This window comes from Zootoca vivipara, chromosome Z (assembly GCF_963506605.1).
Source record: "Zootoca vivipara chromosome Z, rZooViv1.1, whole genome shotgun sequence".
In the NCBI taxonomy this organism is placed as follows: Eukaryota; Metazoa; Chordata; class Lepidosauria; order Squamata; family Lacertidae; genus Zootoca; species Zootoca vivipara.
The window spans coordinates 11,680,195-11,694,948 of record NC_083294.1 but is presented as its reverse complement, the minus strand read 5'-3'; the positions used below and the strand labels follow the sequence as shown (position 1 = coordinate 11,694,948).

Genomic DNA, 14,754 nt, shown 5'->3' with positions numbered 1-14,754 from the left:
CTCTAGAGATTGGATCAGAAGCCAATAAAAGAAGAGAAAGAGGTGGCAGCTAGGAACCACATAGAGCAGCACAAAGGAGAAGCGGAGACACTGATTTCCCACCTCTGATCTCAGAGCCATTCCTCCAGGAAATAGCTCTTGGATGTGATTAAAAACTGAGGAAGTGAGAGAAGAAGGTAGCAAGCAGGGCCCACACACCAGCAGCAGCACATACAAGAGGAGAAGAAACCAACTTCCCACCCTCTTCAGCCCAACATGTAAAGCACCAGCGTCAAAAGGATGCCCAGGTCCCCCCTGTGCAGAACATCTGTTTTGGGTACCTGCCGGCCTTGGTCTCGGAAGAACTCCCCTGTATTCTCAATGACCTGCTCATCAGAGAGCCAGCTGTAAGGCTGCTCCTTGCACAGTGTGAACATCTCCCATAACGTCACACCAAAAGCCCAGACGTCGCTGGCCGTGGTGAACTTGCCCTATGAGGAAAGAGAAGAAGGCCACAGTGTCAGAAGAACATGGCAGTGTGCACATCCCTCCCCACCACAAAGAATCCTGGGAACTGTAGTTTGCCGCTCACAGAGCTACAGTTCTCAGCACCCTTAACAAAATTTGGTTCCTAGGATTATTTTGGAGGGAAAATGTGCTTTACATCTATGGAATGTGCACAGCCTATATCAAGACTGAGCTACTTTTGGCCCTTGGTTGGGAGTTGTCATTGCCACAAATCCTGAACCCTAGGCTACAAAATTACACCATAATTAGCATTAGTGTGCAGATCCCCCATCAGTCACTAGCTTTCTCCTGCTGCAGATTTGATGCATCTGATCTAGAGATTTAGAACCAGTTTAGCAGCCATTACCACTCCCTAGGACTGCCAGGGAATTGTTGTTCAGGTGCCCCCCCCCCCCGCTAGTGATCTCCAATAGATAATTCTCAACTACACTACAAATCCCAGGATCCTCTGAGGGAGCAAACCAGTTGCAGTGGTATATATGAATGAATGAATGAATGAATGAATGAATGAATTTATTAATACGGTCGCAGACCAGCATCAACACACACAATATCACAGATCATAAAACATATCAAAAATACAAAGGACAGTGTGAATATAACAAGGATTTAAATATAAGAATTAAAATTACTTATTAGCGTACCCCCTGTAGTTAACATTTAGGGATTTGATCATTATGGGATACCACTTGCTTCCTGCGATTGATTGCAGACACACAAAATTTGGCTACATTTAATGTAGTCTTGGGATTCTTGTCCTCTAGCAGTAGTTTTAAACTATGGTGTTCGGATTCTTTCATGGACTTTTGCAAGACAGGTGTACCGGTAATAAAAGTCAAACGTATATCCTCATACAAACGACAACGTAATAGTGAGGCAGTTTCTACTTCCATCGAGCCACAAGGGTAAACCTGTGCTGTATAGCAGTGGTATATAACGAAGTTAAGTTCATAGGGCAGCATAGCTGCCAAGTTATCCCCTTTTTTAAGGGAAATTCCCTTATGCTGAATAGGCTTCCTCGTGAGAAAAGGGAAAACTTGGCAGCTATGTAGGGCAGCAGACATGAGGCGAAAACATTCAAAGCAGGGCTGGTAAAGGGTGTGGCCAGGGGAGAATTCCGAGGGCTAGACAGAGAGGCTTGGAAGGCCGTGTTCACCCCCTATGCCTGAAGCTCCTCCCCACTCCTGTCTTAAATACATTTGCAACAACAGCAGAAAGATATACCGTAGTGCCTCTTACCAGCAGGATGCTTTCCCAGGCCATCCAGCGGATTGGCAGCACAGCCCGGCCCTGGATCCGGTAGTAGTCGCCACTGTACAGGTTCCTGCTCATGCCGAAATCAGCAATCTTGATGGTGTAATTGTTCCCAACCAAGCAGTTGCGTGTGGCCAAGTCCCGGTGCACAAAGTTCAGGGAGGCCAAGTACTTCATGCCAGAGGCAATTTGGGTAGCCATGAGCAGGAGGTGGAGGCAACTGAAAAATGAAGAGAAAGGCGAGATAATCAAGGGGGGGGGGTCTTTTACAATCCCACCAAACCTCTGCCATATCTGCAGGTCAAGATGGGCAAATCTGTCGATTTCAGTTTCTCTCTTTTCTCATCATAAGTTCAGTTCTCCACACCTACAAATATAGGTGTGGAATATATATATATTCCTCGTGAAAATTATTTGGCATTTTAATGCCAATTTCTCCCAATATGCATGTTTTTTGGTATGCAATTTTGCCCCATACAGACTGTATTTTTGTTGGAAGCTGCTCAGGGTGGCTAGGGCAAGGTATAAGAAATTATTATTATTATTATTATTATTATTATTATTATTATTATTATTATTATTATTACAAAGAAATTCCATGTATGATCTTTTAAGTAATATATGCATTTATCTGCACGCTTGGGTAAAATGCATTTTTGTACACATCAGTTGGCTGGGGGGTTGCACTGCAAAATGTGGAGGAACTCAAATCTCCAAAAGGTTGGCTGTGTTTCGGTTCCTGCATTGTTTTAGAGAGTGAGCATTTTGCAGGCTCACCTTGAAATGTGAACGGAATTGAATTTCTCTCCTATCTGTAGCCAAGAGGACTACATCCAGCCTCCACCTCCATAGTTGGCACTATGTGGTGGGGATGGATGTGCACTTGCCACTAAATACCAGTAGCTGGGCTTCCCACAGGCATTTTGTTGGCTACTGTGGGCTTCATTCTGTCTAATGGCAGGGATGGCTCTATTGGCCATGATTGCTATATGCAGCCTCCACATCTGGAATCAGTATGCCACAAAACACTAGTAGCTGTTTCCCTTATAGCTTGCTTGTGGGCTTCCCAAAGGCCACTTTGGGCAGCACCATGGTGGCCTAGTCAGGCCATTGGTCTGGCCCAGCAGGAACAGCACAAGGGGGGGGGCTATCCGCTCTTCTCTCCGCCCAGCCCGCTGCCCCTTCCCCTCCATCACCTAACGCAGGGAATGTTGTTGGAGAGTGTGAAGGTGCTTCTGCTCTGGCGTTGCAGCAGGAACTGGTGGAGATCCCCGTTCTCCATGTACTCGGTGATCATGCACAGCGGATCTTCCCTCACGCACACACCCAGCAGGCGGATGATGTTCGGGTCCTTCAGCCGGGACATGATCTTGATCTCTTTAAGGAAATCGTTCCTTGGAACAAGGAAAGGACACGTAAAGAGAGTAGGCCAGTCACCTGATGAAAGACATCTTAAGTCAATTTATCAATGTGTTTTTGCCAATCAAGAGACTGCTCAATGACACGATGTGCAGGGGTGGGGAACCTCAGATCCAGGGCCTAAATGAAGCCCTGCAGGCCTGTCTGGCCCTCAGAATTCACCAGAGGCCACACGCCTTCACTCTGAGCCCTCAGAACTCTTCATAGGTGGGTTTGCACTAACATTATTAACAACAGCAACATGCTAATTGTCACCTGTACAATTGTCTCAAGGCAATGTTCAACAAAAACGGCAAACAACAGCTAAAAATACACACAAAAGAAAGTACATTTGAAACAAAACTAGAACCACACAAAAAGTAAACGGCTTTGGAATTTTTTGTAAACCACTTTGCTTTGAACTTTTTTTTACAATCAAGAGGTGTATAAATTTTATGAAACAAAAAATAGATACTAATGACAAAGACCTGTTTGTCCATCTGGGAAAGTCTGTCAGAACAAATATATCTTATTTTCAGAGGTGGGCGGTGGGGTGGGTTGTAACTATGCAGACAAATTCTGGAAGCAGGTTGCTCAGCTGAAAGGACCACTTCTCCCCATATAAACCAACCCAGACTCTATGTTCATCATCTGAGGGGCTTCTTGTGCATCCTCCAAAAGCAGTCCAGAGGGAGGCAACACAAGAACAGGCATTTTCGGCTCCCTATTTGCGGCTCCCTATTTGTGGAATGCTCTCCGCACGGAGGTTCATCTGGTGCCTTCATTATACATCTTTAGGCATCAGGGGAAAACATTCCTCTTTAGACCTTTGGCTGATTAATATTCTACAGCCTTTTTAATGTGTTTGTGGGAGTTATTGTTTCCGTTGTTTCCGTTTTAACTATTTATTTGTGCTTTTACCTTGTATTCTTATCCTGTGGACCACCCTGAAATCTTATAAAGGGCTGCATATAAGTCCAATAAATGAAATAAAAATGAATGAATGAATGAATGAATAAAATATGAGCTTATTTGGCAACATCCATGATTATTTTATATATTTGGTACAAATAAGAACTTTGTATTCCACTATGGGGTCTCTTTTACACTACTCATTCTTTTTAATGCTTTCCATGATTTTAATTTTATTACCCTGTAATTTATTCTTCCCGCTTTTATGACTGTTTTTGTTATTGCTTTTAGGGTTAGGGTTTTTTCTTTGTTTGAATAATTTTAAATACATATATATTCAATTGTTTCTGGAAAGTGCGGTTGGTGGGTCCTTGTTGTTTCTCGACAGGAATTATGTTCCCACAGAATAGCCACACTAAAATCACTGCTCAGAATAACTGCAGGACAGGCTTCTGAGATCTTTGGAACTTGCAGCAGCCATAACAAGTGAATGGATTTCTCCCAAACCCCCATCCCTCGTGAGATCAGAGTCTCTCTGGAATTAGCACCACAGTTTGTGCTCACCTGGCTGTCCTGGTGACATTGGCTCTCAGCATCTTTACAGCTACCAGAACTGCCTGGCTGGAGGCGTCTGAGGAAGCACGACCCAAGAATTCCAGGAGACCATCAGCTTCGCACAGGTGGACCTTCGTGGGAGAGGAAAAACCAATTTTAGAGTAATTTTCAAGCAGAGCTGGAGAGAAGCCCTCTCAATGCCCTATCCATTCTGTCCATTTTACCCACAAGCATGTTAGGTATGTATTAGAGCAGTCAGCTAATTAACTCTCTTGCAATCTACCTGAAGAATAATTAGACTATATGGAGATAATGGTAAAGGCTAGATGTAGCTAGGAGGGCCCAGGGTGCACAAGAGTCCAGTAGTTGTTCACAGTTGTTCTCTCAGATATTTTTCCAGACCCTGTTTCTTAATCACCACTGCTCCAATGTGTGTGCTCTATGGATATAAGGAGGCAGAAATTTCCAGAGTTTGTCACTGTCAGCACTGTTTCTGTTCTACTACGGTTCAGCTTCTGCTAAATCCTATGTTACTTGTCATGCAATTCACAAACGTCAAAATGAACGTAATTAATTTCAATGCATTTCAGTGAAAGGGGGGCATCAAAAACAATGCAGAAAGTAATGCAATTACAGTGGTACCACGCAAGACGAATGCCTCGCGCAATGAAAAACTCGCAAGATGAAAGCGTTTTGCGATGTTTTTGGTGACTTGCAAGACAAAGTTTTGGTGACTTGCAAGACGAAATTATCGCAAGACGAAGCGACTCGCAGAATGAATTAATTTCGTCTTGCGAGGCATCACTGTATTTCTGTAATGTTTGTGGATTTAAAAAAAACTATGATAGTGGATATTGCTTGAATCCCCTTAAGTGATTTCTGTTCCTGACCTCAGACAATGTGCAATGTGGCAAATTCTATTCACCGTTATTGTTTCCAGGAGAATTCTCTGACAACCCTCATGTATGCTGGACTAATTTGGCACACATGCAACCCAAATTTTGCACCAAGAAAAGCTGGGCTCTGAGACATGAATAAATTATGTGATTGGAGCAGATTTGTCCCCCTCCCCGTTGTTATTCTGCTAGTGATAAGGAGTTACACGGCAAATTCTTGCGTATACCAATCGAAGAGCGCTTTTGTCCATGCATGTCCAACAAGGTGGAATCTGTTATTCACATTCTTTTATTCTGTGAATTCTATAGTGCAGAACGATCGCGACTCATTTTACCCTTATTATCAAAATTCACACCCTTGTAATATTATCTGGAATTTCCCCCCGAAACATTACGCAAATTCCTTCTGGAAGATTCTTTTGAGCTCAGTATCCTACGCTGTGGCCAAATTTTGCACCTTAGCTATTAAAAAACGTAAATCTCTTTTATTGAATAACATATTATAACAATTTGTCCTGCCCTCCAATGATGATATTGCTGCTACAGCTCTTAGTTAAATCTCTTATTCTTTTATGGTGTTTTATTCCGCTGGACCTGTATTTTAAGTATTGTATATTCAATTAGTATATTGACTGTTAAAACCCCATATCAGTCGTTTTTATTGTTTATGTAGAGAATTATGCAAAATTTCTGGTTTGATATGCTGGCTGTTTGCCCGTAATAAACATTGACTGCCTGATAAGGAGTCAGGAACAAGAATCATAGCTTCACCCCAACCATTGGGCATGAGATTCAGCTACCCTTCTCTCTGGCTGAGAGGATTTCTCTCTCACCCTCATAAGGACTAGAAAGCTGCTCTCCCTTACAAGGAGAACTGGCATTTGCAAGAAGAATGATCTCTGAGCCAGCTATAATTCTCAGGGTTCTTTTTCTGCTCTTTGGGGAACTGCAGCTTGCACAGCCTTGTCAATTGGCAGCCCTCAAGCCAAATTGTGCCAGCTCTTCGCATACCTGGTTTGAAGTATACCTGGAAAAAGAAATAAACACACACCTCCCCAAACTGCCCTTCTCCCAGCTTTTCCTTGAGCCGCAGCTGCTGCCTTGGGAACTCAGCCACGGTGATGTCCTTCTTGGTCAATGAGTCCACTGTGATGGCTGGCACAGCGTATGTGTTGTTTCCCGTGACGCCCTGCAGGCTAACAATGTCCGTCTCAGCATAGTGGGGGACGTTGTTCTGGAATCCCTGGTGAGGGGTGCACTTGGTGATGTCTGGCTCGGCATAGTCACCGCTACATGCTAGAACAACAAAAAGTGGGGGAAAGTTCCCTAAACGAAAAAAGAAAACCTCCACCACATCACGTTTGATAAGTCTGTTTTGTTAAATTCATTTGCGGGTATTTCTATCCCACTTTTCAGCTAGTAAAGCTCTCCGCCTTTGGACAGTGATGCTGCAGACTGTCTAGGGCAAAGTTTCCCAAACTTCAGCTGTTTTTGGACTACAATCCCAATCATCTCCGACCATTGGTCCTGGTAGCTAGGGATGATGGGAGTTGTAGTCCAAAAGCAACTGGACACCCAAGTTTGGGAAACCCTGGTCTAGGGGCTCTACTATATCGCTCATGGCCTGCAGGAGCAAGTCTAACTGGGACAATGTATTGTCCATCTACAGGAAGAAATGAATTGTCCTTAGATGGGCCACTACAGTTATCAGAACTTTCCAGATCTTTTGGGCCAATCCCTGATCCAAAACACAGAATCTGTGATGGCTGGGTGAACTAGTATGTGGGGGTAGGCCTCGGTCTGGTCCAGGGAAGCAATGAGGTCCCTAGGCCTCAGACCCTTTGGCTTGGTCTTCAAGGTCTCCACCCTGAATTTTTTTGGGTCACATACCCTCTTGAGCATAAGTAGGCAAACTAAGGCCCTGGGGCTGCATCCGGCCCAATCACCTTCTAAATCCAGCCTGTGGAATCAGCGTGTTTTTACATGAGTAGAATGTGTCCTTTTATTTTAAAATGCATCTCTGGGTTATTTGTGGGGCATGGGAATTCGTTCATTATTTTTTTCAAAATATAGTCCGGCCCCTGATATAGTCTGAGGGACAGTGGACCGGCCCCCTGCTGAAAAAGTTTGCTGACCCCTGCTCTTGAGGTCCAGGTTGGCCCTCCATACTCCTGATTTCTTTGAGACCATAAGGAGAAGAGGGGAGTGGCCAGATCCCCACTGATCTCCAGCAAATGCTGGATTGCCTGAAGCATCAAGAAATGCAGGGATGCTCTGCTCCTGAAAAAAAGCCCTTTCCACCTTCTTTAAGCCCTTTCCAAGCTCCCGCCACCACCACAGAACATCCAAGGCTGTGGGCCCGAAAAAGGCGAAGAAAATGGAAACAAGGAAGAGGGAAAGGAGAGATCTATGAAGCTGGGAGAGAGTGAAAACCCAGTAGGAGTAGCATACGGGAGCAGAAAGAATAAATGAAGGAAGGAAGAACAAAGAAGAAAATCCCTTCCAAGATGGCGTTCCCACCTCTTTTCTTTTGTCTTGCCTAGAGCACCCCGCAGTCGACCTGCCGTGGAGATGTCAGGATATGAAACTGGAGATGGGGTTGTCTCTAAAAGATTTTGCTTCCAGCCAACGGAGGGCAGAGACAACCCCCCACCACCATACAGGAGGAGGTATCTTTGTCTGCCAGAGGCAGAGCACATAAGTAGACCTATTGGTAGAGCCAGCCATAGTTCAGAGTCCACACAGCCCAATCTGTGTGCTCTGAAATGCATTGCTGCCACTGCAGATGGTTCTACCTGAGTCCTCGGCGCTTTGGGAGAGCTCAGGCAGTTTCTGAAGGAGGGTGATGGGCTGGTGATATTCCAGGTCCAGTGGGAAGACCCTCTCATAGGTGGGGTTAGTCTGGTGGATCTGTGTCTGGCCGTTGACAATTCTGGAGCTGTAAAAGGACAGCCGGACGGTGGCGTCTTCTTCCAGGATCCGCCGAGGAGCCTAAGGGCAGAGAGGAGAAAGCTGGTGAACCCTCTACATCAGGCATGTCCAACTCCCAGGAGACTGGAGTCCACTATAAAGAAACTGGCAGTGATCTACCCATTGGGTTGACCAAAGTTGTTGAGTTTTTGGGGGGGAGGATTGATCAGAGTTGTTGAGCTTTTTTGGGAGAGGAACCCTCATGACTGCATGATCATCCTTGAAAGTGTACGGTCAATACCTGATGATATTTCATAAACAAAGGGCCATGTATCCTTGCACTCTTTTGTTTGCTACCTTATCCTTGTACTTAAGAAGTGTGTAAGCCTATCATCCAAAAGTCTTCCTTTCTGAATAGTCAATTGGTTAATAATAATGATAATTATTATTATTATTATTTATTTGTATCCCACCCTCCCCGGCCGAGGCTGGGCTCAGAGCAGCTAAAATCACAAAAATGCTCTTTGATGTCTAGGGACTGACTAGTACTCTCTTGGTTCTGAAGAGAACATAAGAAGAGTCCTGAAGAATCAGACAAAGACCCATCCTGGTGTCCTGTTTCCCATTGTGGCAAATCAGACACCACTGGTAAGCCCACAAAAGCAGGGCTTTGAAGGCTATAACCCTTTCCCATTGCTGCTCACTAGTGGGTGATGTTCACTGTTGACTTCCTCACCCACAAAACTAGAGACCTCCCCGCCTCCTCCATAAATGTGTCTAACACCCTTTGAAAGCCACCCACATACTCTCACTGCATCTCTATGACAGTGAATCCTGCATAGAATCATAGAACTGGAAGGGACCCCAAGGGTCATCTAGCCCAACCCACCGCAATGCAGGATTCTCAACTAGATCATACATGACAGGTGGCCACCCAAGCTCTGCTTAAAAGCCTCCAAAGAAGGAAACCGAAGTCATTCCTTTCATCTGTCCTGAACTGACCACACAGGGTGATCCAGCTCTCCACCTCGGTCCAAGTTCTAGAACACTCAGTGTGGGAGGTGCTCGTGTGATTCCTCAGTTCCCCAGGCAGGAAGAGTCACAGCTATTTGAATGGGAAAGGTCCCGGGTTCTGTCCCTGGCATATCCAGGTAGGTCTGGGATAGGGTCCTTGTCTGAAATCCTGGACAGTTAGTCTAGGCAGGCACCTTTCAAGTGGGCACCATTGCCATTATAAGAGAACAAGGGAGGCGTTCATGAGTTCCAACTTTTCTTTTTCTAGAAAAATAGCATTGAGTGTGGGCATTGTTAAGCTAGATGGACCAAAAGTCTGGACTTGGTATAAGGCATCTTCCTATGTTCCTATGAATACCTATGCATTCAATCAATGGGGTTGACTCCTTTCCTTCCTGGAGGATGAGCTTGGGTTGCTAGGGCAGCCTTGCATTTAAGCACTAGCCTGGTTACCACTGGTGAGAAGGAATTCTACACTGGTGAGTATGCTGGCTGGGGAAGAAGAAACAGAGCCCTCTGTCCCCCATTCTGATAGTTGAGGAAGTTTATTTGCTGGCTGGTAACATTTGTGGGCTTATTTACAAGGCTGTGCTAGGAAGTTTCCCCGCAGCCAGCAAATCTACCATAGGACACAAGATACCGTCTCCAGCCGCATCTGGACATGCTGCCTCCACAGGATAGCGACAATGACGACAAGCAGCAGCAGGATGATGGCCACAAGGCAGCTGACCAGACTGGAGGTGTTGGAGTCCTCTGCCTTCGGAGCCACCCAAGGACTTGTTGCAGTAGGTGGCGAGGTGGTCCCTGCAATGGCAAGGAGGTGGTCAATCAATCAATCAATCCATTAATCAAATAATTGTACTTGTGGCAGATTCCACAGTGGTCCTTGAAAGGGCAGGCAGTAGCAGTAGATATAAGAATAATTAAATAGGTTGAATGCTGGTCTTACTCAGAGCAGACCCAACGAAATTAAGAGATCTAGGTTTTTATGTTTTAATTGGAATTGCTTTTAGAATGTTTTCAGCTGTAACTGCTTTCTGTTATTCTTGTTTGCAAATTTTTCCAGAATATTTTAATCAGTTTTAGAAGGACTTTGCTTTTTGTTTTTTTAACCAAGGGCTGTTTAGGGGAAAGAGGGTATAAATGCAATAAATTAGCCACGACCATTATTTTCAATCAGTATACTCTGGATTAGGGCTGACTTTGAATAGTTATTTATTTATGTGACTTGCATTTTGATGCTTAGGATGCCTCAAGTCTGGTGTTTGGGGTTTTTGTTTCACTTTTTGCAGGTATATTCTACAATATGTCATTGATGCAATAAATTAAAACTGCATTCATGCGGCAGTCATCTGAGCCATCAACACATCGTTCCTCTTTATTAGTTGTTCCCAAATGCTTCGCCAATGTTATTAAATTATTGGTGTCTGGAGGGGCTCTCTTGAGCTATAGCGCAATAGAAGTGGGGGAAATTACAGGATTTCGGCAGCAGGTTACAGGACATGTGCTGCTTGAAAATGAAGCTGGATGTCTGCCCCAGGAAATGGTAATGAAATCAGTACGATGTATAAGTGTTCCAATATAAAGAACGCACAAATGATCATGGATGCAGAATAAAAAAGGCCGCCTGGATATAAAAAAAATCTCTAAGTGGATCACACAAAATGCTATCATAAAATCACATGCCATAATGCAAATGCAAATGGTAAAAAAAAAAATCAATAGAATGTTAAGCGAAATATTGCAACAAAAATGCTGAGCAGTGTGATCAGAAAAGTAAGAGCCAGGGAAAGCAGTAGTTGTAGAACAAGCAACAATCTCGCCTACATAGCTTTAATTCCTTTAAATTGAAAAAGTCCCAGACACTTTCAACTGGGGAAATGCCCTTTGTCAACCTAGTTGCTGACATTCCTAAATCCTTGGCAGGGATACCAGCTCCTTGGGGTCTGAGCCCTTTTCAGCACCCTCAATATTATGGAGGTAGAGGCCACCCCCTCCCCAATATCCCACAAGCACAGAGCACAGCGTGGTGCTGTGCAGCTCAAGTTGCTGGTTCCTCCTCCTCTTGCTGCAGAGGGGAAGGAGGGTTGACATAGCCCCTTGCCAGTGGCGGTGTCAGGAGGAGGCAAAGGAGGAGCCACCGGCTATTGAAACTGTGCAGCCAAAGTGTTCAGCTTTGCCCCCAGCTCCACCGAACATCCAGACATCATGCATGCGATGTTAGGTCCACCCCATCACCTTTGCAAGCTGGCACCTCTGATCCTTGGACATGGCAATCAGCCTCATACTTACGCCAAGTCTCTTCTGTTGCGTTGAGTTCCTCTGACGGGAGTATCTCTGAGGTTGTGCTTGAGGCCAGAGTGACCATAATGGGGTCACTGGCATCCATATCTGCTGGAGAAGCAATGACAACAGAGTGTGGGCAAGAAACACATTAGTCTGTTGCTCAGAGCCTGGCCATTTCACATTGTGGAGCCAGGTAGAGAGAACTTGGCCATCCAGACACTCAGCTGGAGAATAGCAAGATCTCATTTTCTGTGGGGTTTATCCACAGGGGGGCCTTCCAGCTGTTATTGGACTCCAATTCCGAGCAGCCCCAGCAGCTTGCATAGTCAACAGTCAGGGATGAATGGAGCTATAGTGCAACAAAATCTGAACAACTACAGGTTTCCTATCCCTAGTGCCTCAAACTGGTCATACTAGCTAATGGCACTCCAGATCAGGCCATCTTCGGTAGCCCTCTCCCTTTTTTGGGGGTCATGCATATTTTCAACCTTAAGGGCTAGATACTTATTTAAATGAAAGCTTACATTACAAGAAAACTGAATTCTTCACACACCACCTATACCAGTGTGGTATAGAGTACAATGTGTTAGAACAGACCCAGGGAGACAAAAGTTCATAACCTCCACTTAGCAATGAAGCTTTATGACACCTAAGACAGCAGGTCTCTAGCCTGAGAAGATTCCAATGCATAGTTTGACACAAAGAGAAGCAAAAATGAGGAAGGAGAGGGGTGGTGAAATATACTCGGAGTCAAGAGTGAATTTCATGCTCTTTATTCAGCTCATAGTCATCAAGGAGGAGAAGAGAAGACGAATAGCTCTTTTCCCCAAACCATCTGCTTATATACATTATTTACACAATGGGCCTTGCGTGATTGGCTACTTCAGGGCTACACCTGTGGGCCAATTATATTGTGGATTGACTTCTGCCTGCAGCCTGATTGGCTGCTCCTACAGGCCAATCAGGTAGCAGATTCACTTCTGCCAGCCGCCTGATTGGCTGCTCCAGCAGGCCAATCAGGTTGCGGATTCACTTCCACCTGGAGTTGGATTGGGTAGCTCCCGCTGATTCTGAATCCTATTGTTCTAGGATTCAGCTCAGTACATAACACCCCTCCCCTCTAAGTTCCAGTCCTGCCCGAGAAGTTGCATTCGTAGTCCCCAAGGTCTGCTGGCCGCCTCCGTGTGCGTTGTGGCCTGGGGTGTTCCTTGGTCAGGGGTTCTGGTTCTGGCTCGTGTTCCGAGGCTGCTGGCTGTGCCGGGGCTGTCTGGTCTGGCGCCACTGAACCACTAGGTTGTAGCCCTGGTTCCGGTGTCCTTCCAGCCTCGGGGCGCCCCTCTGTGCCTACTGCTTCTGCTTCCCCTGCCCACCCCTCTCGCTCTACAGGCCTCACTGCCCTGCTGTCCCCTTGGGACCCCTCTGTCCCGCTCTCCTCCCGGGTTCCTCCTGGGAATCGTTGCCGTAGCTGGTCGCAGTGGCGGCGCCAACATTGCCCCCCTTCTGTTAGTACCTCGTACGACACGGGACCGGTCACCTTGGTGACTGTGGCGGGTACCCATGCTGGGCCTGCCCCAAAATTCTTTGCATACACTGGGTCCTGGGCCACAAATGTCCGGGGGTTCCTGCCTTTCCCCACCACTACCTCATCCTGAGCTCTGTCGGGGTGAAGTCGGTCCAGTCTAGTTGCAAGGCGCCGGCCCATTAGTAATTCAGCTGGGCTCCGGCCCGTCGTTGTGCTTGGGGTGCTGTGCTGTGCTAGAAGAAATGCGGCAAGGCGGTATTCCCAGTCCCCTTGTGTCATGCGGCGGAGGCTGTCCTTGGTGGTCCGCACCATGCGCTCCGCTTGGCCATTGGTGGCAGGGTGGAATGGTGCTGAGCGGATGTGGCGGATGGCGTTCTGCGCTGTGAAGGTCTGGAACTCCTCTGACGTGAATGCGGTTCCATTGTCCGAGACGAGGGTGTCAGGGAGCCCGTGGGTCGCAAACAGCTTACGTAGTACCCGGATGGCTGCCGCCGTAGAAGTGGATGGTACCAGTGCGACCTCCAGCCATTTGGTGTAGGAATCCACCACTATGAAGAATGTTTTTCCCTGGAAGGGGCCAGCGAAGTCCACGTGCAAGCGTGACCATGGATGTCGGGCGGACTCCCAGGGCTGGACTGGGGCCCTTGGGGGATCCGGGCGGGATTCTTGGCAGGTCTGGCAGTGTTGGACCCAGGCCTCTATCTCTCTGTCAATTCCCGGCCACCACACATAACTCCTGGCAAGGGCCTTCATCCTCACTACCCCTGGGTGTGTCTCGTGTAGGGCTGTGAGGACCCTTTTGCGGAGGGGCTGGGGAACAACAACCCTGCTTCCCCATAACAGGCACCCCTTGTGGGCCGACAGTTCATGTTTGCGGTTTGTGTAGCCAGCGAATTCTGGCCCGGGGCTGCTGCTGGGCCATCCTCGCCACACCCAGTCCAGGACCCGGGAGATGACCCTATCTTTTGTGGAATGGTGCGCAACTTCTTGTGCCTGAATGGGTCGGTCGGGAAGCAGCTCCAGGGTCATAACCTCTTGCGCAGGCGCTGGGTCGGGGCCTGTTTCTGGTAGTGGTAGCCTGCTGAGGGCGTCTGCGTGGCCCATCGCCTTCCCAGGGCGGTGGATTAGTGCATACTGGTAGCCGGCAAGGAAAATTGACCACCTGAGGACACGTGGAGACAACACTTGGGGGGGTCTGCTTCTCAGGGGCAAACAGGCCAAGCAACGGCTTGTGGTCAGTCACTATGGTAAAGGGCCGCCCGTACAAGAAATCATGGAATTTTTTTACGCCCTTCACGATTGCCAGACCCTCCTTGTCAATCTGTGAGTAGTTTCGTTCGGCTGCAGCAAGCGTCTGGGAGAAGTATGCCACCGGCACCTCTCTTCCATCCGGGAGTTGGTGTCCCAGGACAGCGCCGATGCCATAGGGAGAGGCGTCGCATGCCAGCACCACTGGCAGCCTCTCGTCGAAGTGTGCTAAGACCGAGTTCGAGACGAGCA

General features: G+C 47.0%; 1 protein-coding gene across 2 annotated transcripts in view; it reads right to left on the bottom strand.

The window, feature by feature from the left end:
* LOC118083864 (discoidin domain-containing receptor 2-like) overlaps positions 1-14,754 on the bottom strand; it is a 37,184-nt gene that overhangs the window by 5,272 nt on the left and 17,158 nt on the right. The window contains exons 9-16 of one of the 2 annotated variants that reach the window (XM_035112845.2): positions 11,739-11,840; positions 10,087-10,250; positions 8,318-8,513; positions 6,574-6,818; positions 4,636-4,757; positions 2,958-3,155; positions 1,747-1,981; positions 321-470 (exon numbers count right to left, since the gene is read on the bottom strand). In XM_035112845.2, the coding sequence (XP_034968736.1) occupies positions 321-470; positions 1,747-1,981; positions 2,958-3,155; positions 4,636-4,757; positions 6,574-6,818; positions 8,318-8,513; positions 10,087-10,250; positions 11,739-11,840 (1,412 nt within the window). The remainder of the gene's footprint in view (positions 1-320; positions 471-1,746; positions 1,982-2,957; positions 3,156-4,635; positions 4,758-6,573; positions 6,819-8,317; positions 8,514-10,086; positions 10,251-11,738; positions 11,841-14,754) is intronic. The other variant, XM_035112846.2, reaches the window with a different exon arrangement.